Raw genomic sequence first — 11,369 nt, 5'->3', positions numbered from 1 at the left:
AGCAACGGCGCCATGGCGGCCGCGGCCTGCTCGGAGCGCGGGGCGAGAGTTGGTTATAACTTATAGGCGCGATTTATTTGAAGAAATATTACAACATATAAAAACTACATAAAGTATCGAGTTCCACCTTGTACAAAGCGGCCGCGGGGGGGTTCGGTACAATGCGATAAAAACGGGGCAGCGGGGCCGGGCCCTGAGGGGGGGAAGGGGAGGTTGGAGCAGCACAGAGAGAGTGGAGGGAGAGGAATTAAAATAAAAAGAAACAAAGAGAAACGAAAGGCGGATTGGGGAAATTAAAAGCGTTTTAGAAAGGAGGAGATGAAAAGCCAGAAAAAAAAATCTAGGAATTAAAAAAAGGGAAAAGGAAGAAAAAATGAAGAGGAAAATAAGGGGTTAAAAAAATCTTTAAAAAGAGGAGAAAAAAGGAAAATAAAGAGGAAAAAGGGGAAAGAAAAAAAGGGATAGAAAGAAGGGGGAAAAACAAGGGAGGGAAGAAAGAGAACAAACAAGAAAAAATAGGGAAAAAAAATGAGAGAAAAGGAGGAAAAAAAAAAAAGAAAAAAGGGGAAATAAATCAAAAAAGGGGAAAAAAGGGAAAAAAGACCAAAAGGCAACTGAAAGCAGAGGCGAAGGCGAAGCAGCCCCGGAGCCGAGGCCCCCCCGGCCCCCCCGGCTCCGGCCGGGCTCAGGCGGCCGCTCCCGACGGCTCCGGAGGCACCAGGACCGCGGCGAGACCTGCGGGACACGGGGACACTGAGGGGACATGGGGACACTGAGGGGACATGGGGACACCCAGGGGACACAGGGACACCCAGGGGACACAGGGACACCCAGGGGACAGGGACAGTGAGGGGACACTGGGACAGTGAGGGGACACGGGGATGGTGAGGGGACACCCAGGGGACACCCAGGGGACACCCAGGGGACAGGGATGGTGAGGGGACATGGGGACACCCAGGGGACACAGGGACACCCAGGGGACAGGGACAGTGAGGGGACACTGGGACAGTGAGGGGACACGGGGACAGTGAGGGGACACGGGGATGGTGAGGGGACACCCAGGGGACACCCAGGGGACAGGGACAGTGAGGGGACAGAGGGGACACCCAGGGGACACAGGGACACCCAGGGGACACCCGGGGACACCCAGGGGACAGGGATGGTGAGGGGACACAGGGACACCCAGGGGACAGTAGGGACACCATGGGGACACAATGGGATGGTCACTGAGCTGTCACTCAGTGGTCACCCGGGGTCACTCAGGGTCACTCATTGGTCACTCTGGTCACTCAGGGTCACTCATGGTCACTCTGGTCACTCATTGGTCACTCTGGTCACTCAGAGTCACTCAGCGGTCACTCATTGGTCACTCTGGTCACTCAGGGTCACTCAGGGTCACTCAGGGTCACTCAGTGGTCACTCTGGTCACTCAGGGTCACTCAGGGTCACTCAGGGTCACTCAGTGGTCACTCTGGTCACTCAGGGTCACTCAGGGTCACTCAGGGTCACTCAGGGTCACTCATTGGTCACTCTGGTCACTCAGGGTCACTCAGGGTCACTCAGGGTCACTCAGTGGTCACTCTGGTCACTCAGCAGTCACTCAGTGGTCACTCTTGTCACTCTGGTCACTCATTGGTCACTCTGGTCACTCAGGGTCACTCAGTGGTCACTCTGGTCACTCAGTGGTCACTCAGGGTCACTCAGGGTCACTCAGTGGTCACTCTGGTCACTCAGCAGTCACTCAGTGGTCACTCAGTGGTCACTCATTGGTCACTCAGGGTCACTCAGGGTCACTCAGTGGTCACTCTGGTCACTCAGCAGTCACTCAGTGGTCACTCAGTGGTCACTCATTGGTCACTCAGGGTCACTCATTGGTCACTCAGGGTCACTCTGGTCACTCAGGGTCACTCACCGGCCGTGTCCTGGCGCGCTTTGGCCACAGCGCAGGCCTTGATCTCCAGCCCGATGGCCTTGGCCAGGGGAGGCGGCACCGCATTGCCCACCTGGGGACAGACGGACAGACAGAGGGACATGGGGACAGGGGACAGACAGAGGGACAGACAGAGGGACATGGGGACAGACAGAGGGACATGGGGACAGGGGACAGACAGAGGGACAGACAGAGGGACATGGGGACAGACAGAGGGACAGGGGACAGACAGAGGGACAGACAGAGGGACAGGGGACAGACAGAGGGACATGGGACAGACAGAGGGACAGACAGAGGGACATGGGGACAGACAGAGGGACATGGGGACAGGGGACAGACAGAGGGCCATGGGGATGAGGGACAGACAGAGGGACAGACAGAGGGACATGGGACAGACAGAGGGACAGACAGAGGGACAGACAGAGGGACAGACAGAGGGACAGGGGACAGACAGAGGGACAGACAGAGGGACATGGGGACAGACAGAGGGACATGGGGACAGGGGACAGACAGAGGGACATGGGGATGAGGGACAGACAGAGAGACATGGGACAGGGGACAGGGGACAGACAAAGGGACAGACAGAGGGACAGACAGAAGGACAGAGGGACATGGGACATGGGGACAGGGGGACAGGGGGACATTGGGACAAAGTGAAAAGAGGACATTGGGACAAAGGGACAAACGGACAATGGACAATGGGACAATGGAAGAAGGGACAAAGTGACAAAGGGACAATGGGACAATGGGACAATGGACAATTGGACAATGGACAAAGGGACAATGGACAATGGGACAATGGGACAATGGGACAATGGGACAATGGGACAATGGACAATGGGACAATGGACAATTGGACAATGGACAAAGGGACAATGGACAAAGGGACAATGGACAATGGGACAAAAGGACAATAGGACAAAGGGACAAGAGGACAATGGAGAATGGGACAAAGTGACAAAGGGACAAGAAGTCGGTGCCCAAAGGGACAAAGGGGACAAGGGGACACCGTGTCGGTGCCACCGCGGTGCCGGTGCCACCCACCTGTCTGTGCTTGTCCAGGATGTTCCCGAAGAGCCGGAAGGTGTCGGGGAAGCCCTGGGAGCGAGCGCACTCGCGCACGCTGACCACGCGGTGCTGCTCGGGGTGCAGCACGCGGCCCTGCAACGGCACCAACCCGACGGGGTGGCCACCATGGACCACCAAACCCAACGTGGTGGCCACCACACCAACGTTCTGGCCACCACTGACCGCCAAACCCAACGGGGTGGGCACCACAGACCACCAAACCCAACGGGGTGGCCACCACACCAACGTTCTGGCCACCACTGACCGCCAAACCCAACGGGGTGGGCACCACGGACCACCAAACCCAACGGGGTGGGCACCACACCAACGTTCTGGCCACCACTGACCGCCAAACCCAACGGGGTGGGCACCACACCAACGTTCTGGCCACCACTGACCACCAAACCAAACGTGGTGGCCACCACTGACCGCCAAACCCAACGTGGTGGCCACCATGGACCACCAAACCCAACGTGGTGGCCACTGGAGACCATCACACCCAATGTGGTGGCCACCACACCAACATGCTGGCCACCACGGAGCGCCAACCCACCAACATGGTGGGCACCATGCATCACTAACCCAACGTGGTGGCCACCATCACTGAGCGCCAACCCAACGTGCTGGCCACCACGGTGCGCCAAACCCAATGTGCTGGCCACCACTGACCACCAACACAACATGCTGGCCACCACTGACCACCACATCAACATGGTGGCCACTAAAAACCACCACACCCAACGTGGTGGCCACCAGAGACCACCACACCAACATGGTGGACATTGGAGAACATCACACCCAACATGGTGGATGCTGGAGATCACCACACCCAACATGGTGGCCACTGGAGACCACCACACCCAATGTGGTGACCACCAGAGACCACCGCACCCAACGTGGTGGCCACTGGAGACCATCACACCCAACATGGTGGCCACCACTGACCACCACACCCAACGTGGTGGCCATTGGAGACCATCAAACCCAACCACGGGGCCACGGTGGCCATCGGTCGCCACCAAGCAACCCGCCCAACCGTTGGGACACCGACGACCGTTGGCCACCATCGAAGGCTGGGGCGCGGTGGCCACCGGTGACCCCCACCAACACCCCCCGCCGGCCGTGCCCGCGGCCCCCCGCCCCCACCTGCTTGCCCATGGGCTCGGGGTTGGTGACGGTGGTGCTGAAGAAGCCGTCCCACTCCAGGCGCCCGTAGAGGCCGGCCCAGTGGTTGTGCCGGTTGCCGGTGTGCGGGAGGCACCACGGGATGAGGGTGTTGAACTGCCGGTCGGCCGGGTCGCACGGCTTCCCTGGGAAACACCAAAACACCACCAAAAACCAAACCCCGGGAATTTCCGGGAGAACGGCCGCGCCCGCCGGGCCGGGGACGTGTTTCCGGAGGTCCACCACCCACCTTCGGCGCAGGAGCAGACGCCGCGCAGGGCGCCGGCGCTGCTGCGGCCGTTCTTGCGCTCGTGGTGGGTGTAGCGCAGCTTGCGGGTGGTGGTGCCGTCCGAGAGCCGCACCTCGATGTTGGGCAGGTCCCGCCAGTCGGAGCCGGGCGCCAGCGGGATGTGCCGCATCCGCGCCGCCACCAGCGCGCTCATGTCCTGCCGCCGCCGGCGACAACGGGCCGCGTTGGGCACCGCCGCCGGGGCCCGCGACGTCCAGCGCTCCCAAAGCCAGCATTCCCAAAATCCCCACCATTCCCAAAACCACCATTCCCAAAATCCCCACCACCAAAACCACCATTCCCAAAATCCCCACCGGTCCCAATTCCAGCATTCCCAAAATTCCCACCACCAAAACCATCGTTCCCAAAATCCCCACCGTTCCCAAATCCAGCATTCCCAAAATCCCCACCGGTCCCAAAGCCAGCATTCCCAAAATCCCCACCACCAAAACCACCGTTCCCAAAATCCCCACCACTACCAAAACCACCGTTCCCAAAATCCCCACCGTTCCCAAAACCACCATTCCCAAAATCCCCACCACCAAAACCACCGTTCCCAAAATCCCCACCGTTCCCAAATCCAGCATTCCCAAAATCCCCACCGCTCCCAAATCCAGCACTCCCAAAATCCCCACCGCTCCCAAATCCAGCATTCCCAAAATCCCCACCGGTCCCAAAACCACCATTCCCAAAATCCCCACCACCAAAACCACCGTTCCCAAAATCCCCACCGGTCCCAAATCCAGCACTCCCAAAATCCCCACCACCAAAACCACCGTTCCCAAAGTCCCCACCATTCCCAAATCCAGCATTCCCAAAATCCCCACCACTACCAAAACCACCGTTCCCAATGCCTCCACCATCCCCAAATTCACCATTCCCAGCACCTCCACCATTCCCAAATTCACCATTCCCAAAATCCCCACCATTCCCAAATCCACCATTCCCAACACTTCCACCATTCCCAACACCTCCACCATTCCCAAAATCTCCACCATTCCCAGCACTTCCACCATTCCCAAATCCGCCATTCCCAAATCCACCATTCCCGGTACCTCCCCCATTCCCAAATCCGCCATTCCCAAATCCACCATTCCCAGCACCTCCCCCATTCCCAAATCCACCATTCCCAAAGCCCCACCATTCCCGGCACCTCGCCCATTCCCAAATCCGCCATTCCCAAACCTCCACCATTCCCAGCACCTCGCCCATTCCCAAATCCACCATTCCCAGCACCTCGCCCATTCCCAAATCCGCCATTCCCAAAGCCCCACCATTCCCGGCAGTTCCCAGCAGCTCCCCCATCCCGGATTTGGGCGGCTCCGGCGGGATCCGGCGGCTCCGGGTGCCGTTCCCACCTTGCAGATGTGATCCCTGAGGATGGGCTGGTACTGGGAGCCGCGGATCTGGCGCTGGAACCACGACTGGGGCTCGCCGTTGTAGGAGATCTCCAGCGCCGAGGCGCCGTTCCGGATCTCCGGCAGGTCCGACATCGTGTCCCGCACCGTGATGGTGCGGAACGGGCCCGAGTACGTCCTGCGGGCACGGGATTCCCAACTCGCCATTCCCAACGCGGAATTCCCAACGCGGCATTCCCAACTCGCAATTCCCATCTCAGAATTCCTGACTCGCAATTCCCAACTCGCAATTCCCATCTCAGAATTCCCGACTTGCAATTCCCAATTTGCAATTCCCAATGCGGAATTCCCAACTCACAATTCCCAAATTGGAATTCCCAATGCGGAATTCCCAACTCGCAATTCCCAATTTGGAATTCCCGACTCAGAATTCCCAACGTGGAACTCCTGACTCAGAATTCCCAACTCACAATTCCCAATGCGGAATTCCCAACACGGAATTCCCAACTCGCAATTCCCAATTTGGAATTCCCGACTCAGAATTCCCAACGTGGAACTCCCGACTCAGAATTCCCAACTCACAATTCCCAATGCGGAATTCCCAACTCACAATTCCCAATTTGGAATTCCCGACTCGGAATTCCCAACGTGGAACTCCCGACTCAGAATTCCCAACTCGCAATTCCCAATGCAGAATTCCCAACTCGCAATTCCCAATTTGGAATTCCCAACGTGGAACTCCTGACTCAGAATTCCCAACTCACAATTCCCAACTCGCAATTCCCAATGCGGAATTCCCAACTCGCAATTCCCAATTTGGAATTCCCGACTCAGAATTCCCAACTCACAATTCCCAATGCGGAATTCCCAACGTGGAACTCCCGACTCGGAATTCCCAACTTGCAACTCCTAACACGGAATTCCCAACACAGAACTCCCAACGCTGAACTCCCAACTTGGAATTCCCAACTTGGAACTCCCAATTCAGAATTCCCAACTCCCAATTCCCAACTGAGAATTCCCAACTCGGAACTCCCGACTCAGAATTTCCAACTTGGAATTCCCAATGCGGAATTCCTATCTTGAAACTCACAACTCAAATTCCGAACTCGGAATTCCCAAACCAGAATCCCCAAGTGCTGAATTCCCAAAGCGGAATCCCTGAGTGCCGAATTCCCAAACCGGAATCCCCGAGTGCCAAATTCCCAAACCAGAATTCCTGAGTGCCAAATTCCCAGACTGGAATCCCCGAGTGCCGAATTCCCAAACTGGAATCCCCGAGTGCCGAATTCCCAAACCAGAATCTCCAAGTCTCCAAACTCCCAAACCAGAATTTCCAAGTGCCGAATTCCCAAACCGGAATCCCCGAGTGCCGAATTCCCAAACCGGAATCCCTGAGTGCCGAATTCCCAGACTGGAATCCCTGAGTGCCGAATTCCCAAACCAGAATCTCCAAGTCTCCAAACTCCCAAACCAGAATTTCCAAGTGCCGAATTCCCAAAACAGAATTTCCAAGTGCCGAATTCCCAAAGCAGAATCCCCAAGTGCCGAATTCCCAAACCAGAATCCCCGAGTGCGAAATTCCCAAACCAGAATCCCTGAGTGCCAAATTCCCAAACCAAAATCCCTGAGTGCCAAATTCCCAAACCAAAATCCCCGAGTGCCGAGCTGCCAAACCGGAATCGCCGAGTGCCGGATTCCCGGCATCCCCGATGCCGAACCGGGATTCCCGCCCGGCATTCCGGGCTCTCACCGGGTGATGTTGCTGACGAACTTCTTGTCGTCCACCACGACGCTGAGCTGGCAGGCGCGGGGGGCGAAGACGTGCAGGGGCTCGGGGAACATGGGCAGCTTCTCGCCCGGCGCCGCCGCCAGCACGATGGCGCGGCGCCGCGTCTGCGCCACGCCGTACTGCCCGGCCTGCGGGCACAGCCCCGCTGGCACCACACCCAGCCGGGCACGGGCCCACCCCGCCCCGGGGACACAGCCCACCCCGCCCCGGGGACACAGCCCACCCCGGGGACACAGCCCACCCCAGGGACACACCCTGCCCCGGGGACACAGCCCACCCCAGGGACACAGCCCACCCTGGGGACACAGCCCGCCCCGGGGACACAGCCCACCCAAGGGACCCACCCTGCCCCGGGGACACAGCCCACCCAAGGGACCCACCCTGCCCCGGGGACACAGCCCACCCAAGGGACACACCCTGCCCCGGGGACACAGCCCACCCAAGGGACCCACCCTGCCCCGGGGACACAGCCCACCCAAGGGACACACCCTGCCCCGGGGACACAGCCCACCCAAGGGACACACCCCGCCCCGGGGACACAGCCCACCCAAGGGACACACCCTGCCCCGGGGACACAGCCCACCCCGGGGACACAGCCCACCCAAGGGACACAGCCCGCCCCGGGGACACAGCCCACCCCGGGGACACAGCCCACCCCGGGGACACAGCCCACCCAAGGGGACACAGCCCACCCAAGGGACACACCCCGCCCCGGGGACACAGCCCACCCAAGGGACACACCCCGCCCCGGGGGACACAGCCCACCCAAGGGACACACCCTGCCCCGGGGACACAGCCCACCCAAGGGACACACCCCACCCCGGGGACACAGCCCACCCAAGGGACACACCCTGCCCCAGGGACACAGCCCACCCCGGGGACACAACCCCGCCCCGGGGACACAGCCCGCCCCGGGGACACAGCCCACCCAAGGGACACAGCCCACCCCAGGGACACAGCCCACCCAAGGGACACACCCCGCCCCGGGGACACAGCCCACCCAAGGGACACAGCCCGCCCCGGGGACACAGCCCACCCAAGGGACACAGCCCACCCAAGGGACACAGCCCACCCAAGGGACACACCCCGCCCCGGGGGACACAGCCCGCCCCGGGGACACAGCCCACCCAAGGGACGGGGTGGGAATGGTTCCAGAGCCACCCCGGGGACACAGCCCACCCCAAGGGACACACCCCGCCCCGGGGACACAGCCCGCCCCGGGGACACAGCCCACCCCGGGGACACAGCCCACCCAAGGGACACAGCCCACCCCAGGGACGGGGTGGGAATGGTTCCAGAGCCACCCCGGGGACACAGCCCACCCCGGGGACACAGCCCACCCCGGGGGACACAGCCCACCCCGGGGGACACAGCCCGCCCCGGGGACACAGCCCACCCCGGGGACACAGCCCACCCCGGGGGACACAGCCCGCCCCAGGGACACAGCCCACCCCGGGGACACAGCCCACCCCGGGGACACAGCCCACCCCGGGGGACCCACCCTGCCCCGGGGACACAGCCCACCCAAGGGACCCACCCCGCCCCGGGGACACAGCCCACCCAAGGGACCCACCCCGCCCCGGGGACACAGCCCACCCAAGGGACGGGGTGGGGATGGTCCCAGGGCCACCCCAGGGGACACAACCCCACCCCAGGGGACACACCCCCACCCAAGGGACGGGGTGGGAATGGTTCCAGAGCCACCCCAGGGGACAATTCCTGAGGGACAGGGTGGGATTGGAGAACCTGTCCCCTCTGGGAATGTCTGCAGGGCCACCCCAGGGGACAATTCCTGAGGGACAGGGTGGGAATGTCTGCAGGGCCACCCCAGGGGACCCACCCCACCCCAGGGACGGGGTGGGGAATGGCTCCAGAGCCACCCCAGGGGACACAACCCCACCCGAGGGATGGGGTGGGAATGGTTTCAGAGCCACCCCGGGGACAATTCCTGAGGGACAGGGTGGGAATGGTTCCAGAGCCGCCCCAGGTACACAGCCCACCCCGGGGACGGGGTGGGGACGGTCCCAGGGCCACCCCAGGGGACCCACCCCACACAAGGGATGGGGTGGGGATGGTCCCAGGGCCACCCCAGGGGACCCACCACACCCCAGGGACGGGGTGGGAATGGTCCCAGGGCCACCCCAGGGACAATTCCTGAGGGACAGGGTAGGATTGGAGAACCTGTCCCCTCTGGGAATGTCTGCAGGGCCACCCCAGGGGACAATTCCTGAGGGACGGGGTGGGAATGTCCCCAGAGCCACCCCAGGGACAATTCCTGAGGGACGGGGTGGGATTGGAGAACCTGTCCCCTCTGGGAATGTCCCCAAAGCCACACGAGGGGACAGTTCCTCCTTTGGGGGGGACAGTTCCTGAGGGACGCGGTGGAAATGTCCCCAGGGCCACCCCAAAGGACAGTTCCGCCTCTGGAGGGGACAATTCCTGACGGAACTGTGGTGGCCATGGCCATGTGGAGACTTCATGGAGATGGGAACGTCCCCAGAGCCACCCGAGGGGACAATTCCCCCTTTGGAGAACCAACTGGGAATGGGCCAATTCCCAACCCACAGCTCCTTTGGGAACGTCCCCAAGGAGCGACACCACCACCATTTCTTGGGGTGCCAAAAAAGGGTTTTTTCGCCCCAAAAGCAGCCCTGGAGAGCCCACCTGGAGCACCCCGAAGGTGCACTGGTAGCCCATGCGCACCAGGCAGCGCAGGGTCAGCTTGAGCACCATGGACCTCTTGAAGGACACGAAGTTCCGGACGTTCTCCAGCAGGAAGAAGCGCGGCCGGTAATAATCACAGTAACTGCGGGGACAGCGGCGTGGCCAGGGGACACCGGGTGGGGTCTCACCCCAAAAATCCTCTCCGACATCCCAAAAAACCCCCTCCACACCCACCAGGGGACACCGGATGGGGTTTCATCCCAAAAATCCTCTCCATTGCCCCAAAAAATCCCCTCCACACCCACCAGGGGACACCAGATGGGATTTCATCCCAAAAATCCTCTCCATTGCCCCAAAAAATCCCCTCCACACCCACCAGGGGACATCAGGTGTGGTCTCACCTCCCAAAAACCCCCTCCATCAACCCAAAAACCCCCTCCACACCTACCAGGGGACACTGGATGGGGTTTCATCCCAAAAATCCTCTCCAACATCCCAAAAAATCCTCTCCACACTTACCAGGGGACACTGGATGGGGTTTCGCCCCAAAAATCCCCTCCATCACCCAAAAAATCCTCTCCATACCCACCAGGGGAAATCTGGTGGGGTCTCACCTCCCAAAAGTCCCCTCCACACCCACAAGGAGACACCAGGTGGGGTCTCACCTCCCAAAAATCCCCTCCAACCCCACAAGGAGACACCGGGTAGAGTCTCACCTCCCAAAAGTCCCCTCCATCAACCCAAAAATCCCCTCCAACCCTACGAGGAGACACCAGGTGGGGTCTCACCTCCCAAAAATCCCCTCCACACCCACAAGGGGACACCAGGTGGGATCTCACCTCCCAAAAATCCCCTCCAACCCCACGAGGAGACATCAGGTGGGGTCTCACCTCCCAAAAGTCCCCTCCATCAACCCAAAAATCCCCTCCAACCCCACGAGGAGACACCAGGTGGGGTCTCACCTCCCAAAAATCCCCTCCACACCCACCTGAGGAAGGAGACCACCAGGGAGTTCTTGAACTTGGAGTAGGTGCGGGAGTTGAAGCGGTTCATGCCGCTGAAGCCCTGGCACGGGGGGCCACCGCAGAGCATCTCCACGTCGCC

At 60.6% G+C, this 11,369-nt stretch overlaps 1 protein-coding gene across 1 annotated transcript in view; it reads right to left on the bottom strand.

Annotated features, from left to right (window-relative positions):
• Positions 1-53: 53 nt before the first annotated feature.
• The window catches only part of DNMT1 (DNA methyltransferase 1), a 35,086-nt gene continuing 23,770 nt past the window's right edge, over positions 54-11,369 (bottom strand). Inside the window, exons 26-34 of the mRNA XM_077787709.1 lie at positions 11,254-11,369; positions 10,266-10,407; positions 7,563-7,729; positions 5,810-5,987; positions 4,413-4,608; positions 4,145-4,308; positions 2,975-3,091; positions 1,913-2,003; positions 54-735 (exon numbers count right to left, since the gene is read on the bottom strand). The exon at positions 11,254-11,369 is cut by the window's right edge and continues 167 nt beyond it. Coding sequence (XP_077643835.1) covers positions 686-735; positions 1,913-2,003; positions 2,975-3,091; positions 4,145-4,308; positions 4,413-4,608; positions 5,810-5,987; positions 7,563-7,729; positions 10,266-10,407; positions 11,254-11,369 — 1,221 coding nt within the window. The 3' untranslated portion in view covers positions 54-685. The remainder of the gene's footprint in view (positions 736-1,912; positions 2,004-2,974; positions 3,092-4,144; positions 4,309-4,412; positions 4,609-5,809; positions 5,988-7,562; positions 7,730-10,265; positions 10,408-11,253) is intronic.

The sequence above is a fragment of the Lonchura striata genome, chromosome 21 (genome assembly GCF_046129695.1).
Source record: "Lonchura striata isolate bLonStr1 chromosome 21, bLonStr1.mat, whole genome shotgun sequence".
Lineage (NCBI taxonomy): Eukaryota > Metazoa > Chordata > Aves > Passeriformes > Estrildidae > Lonchura > Lonchura striata.
The sequence above is the reverse complement of the archived record's forward strand: the minus strand, read 5'-3'. Positions and strand labels throughout refer to the sequence as shown.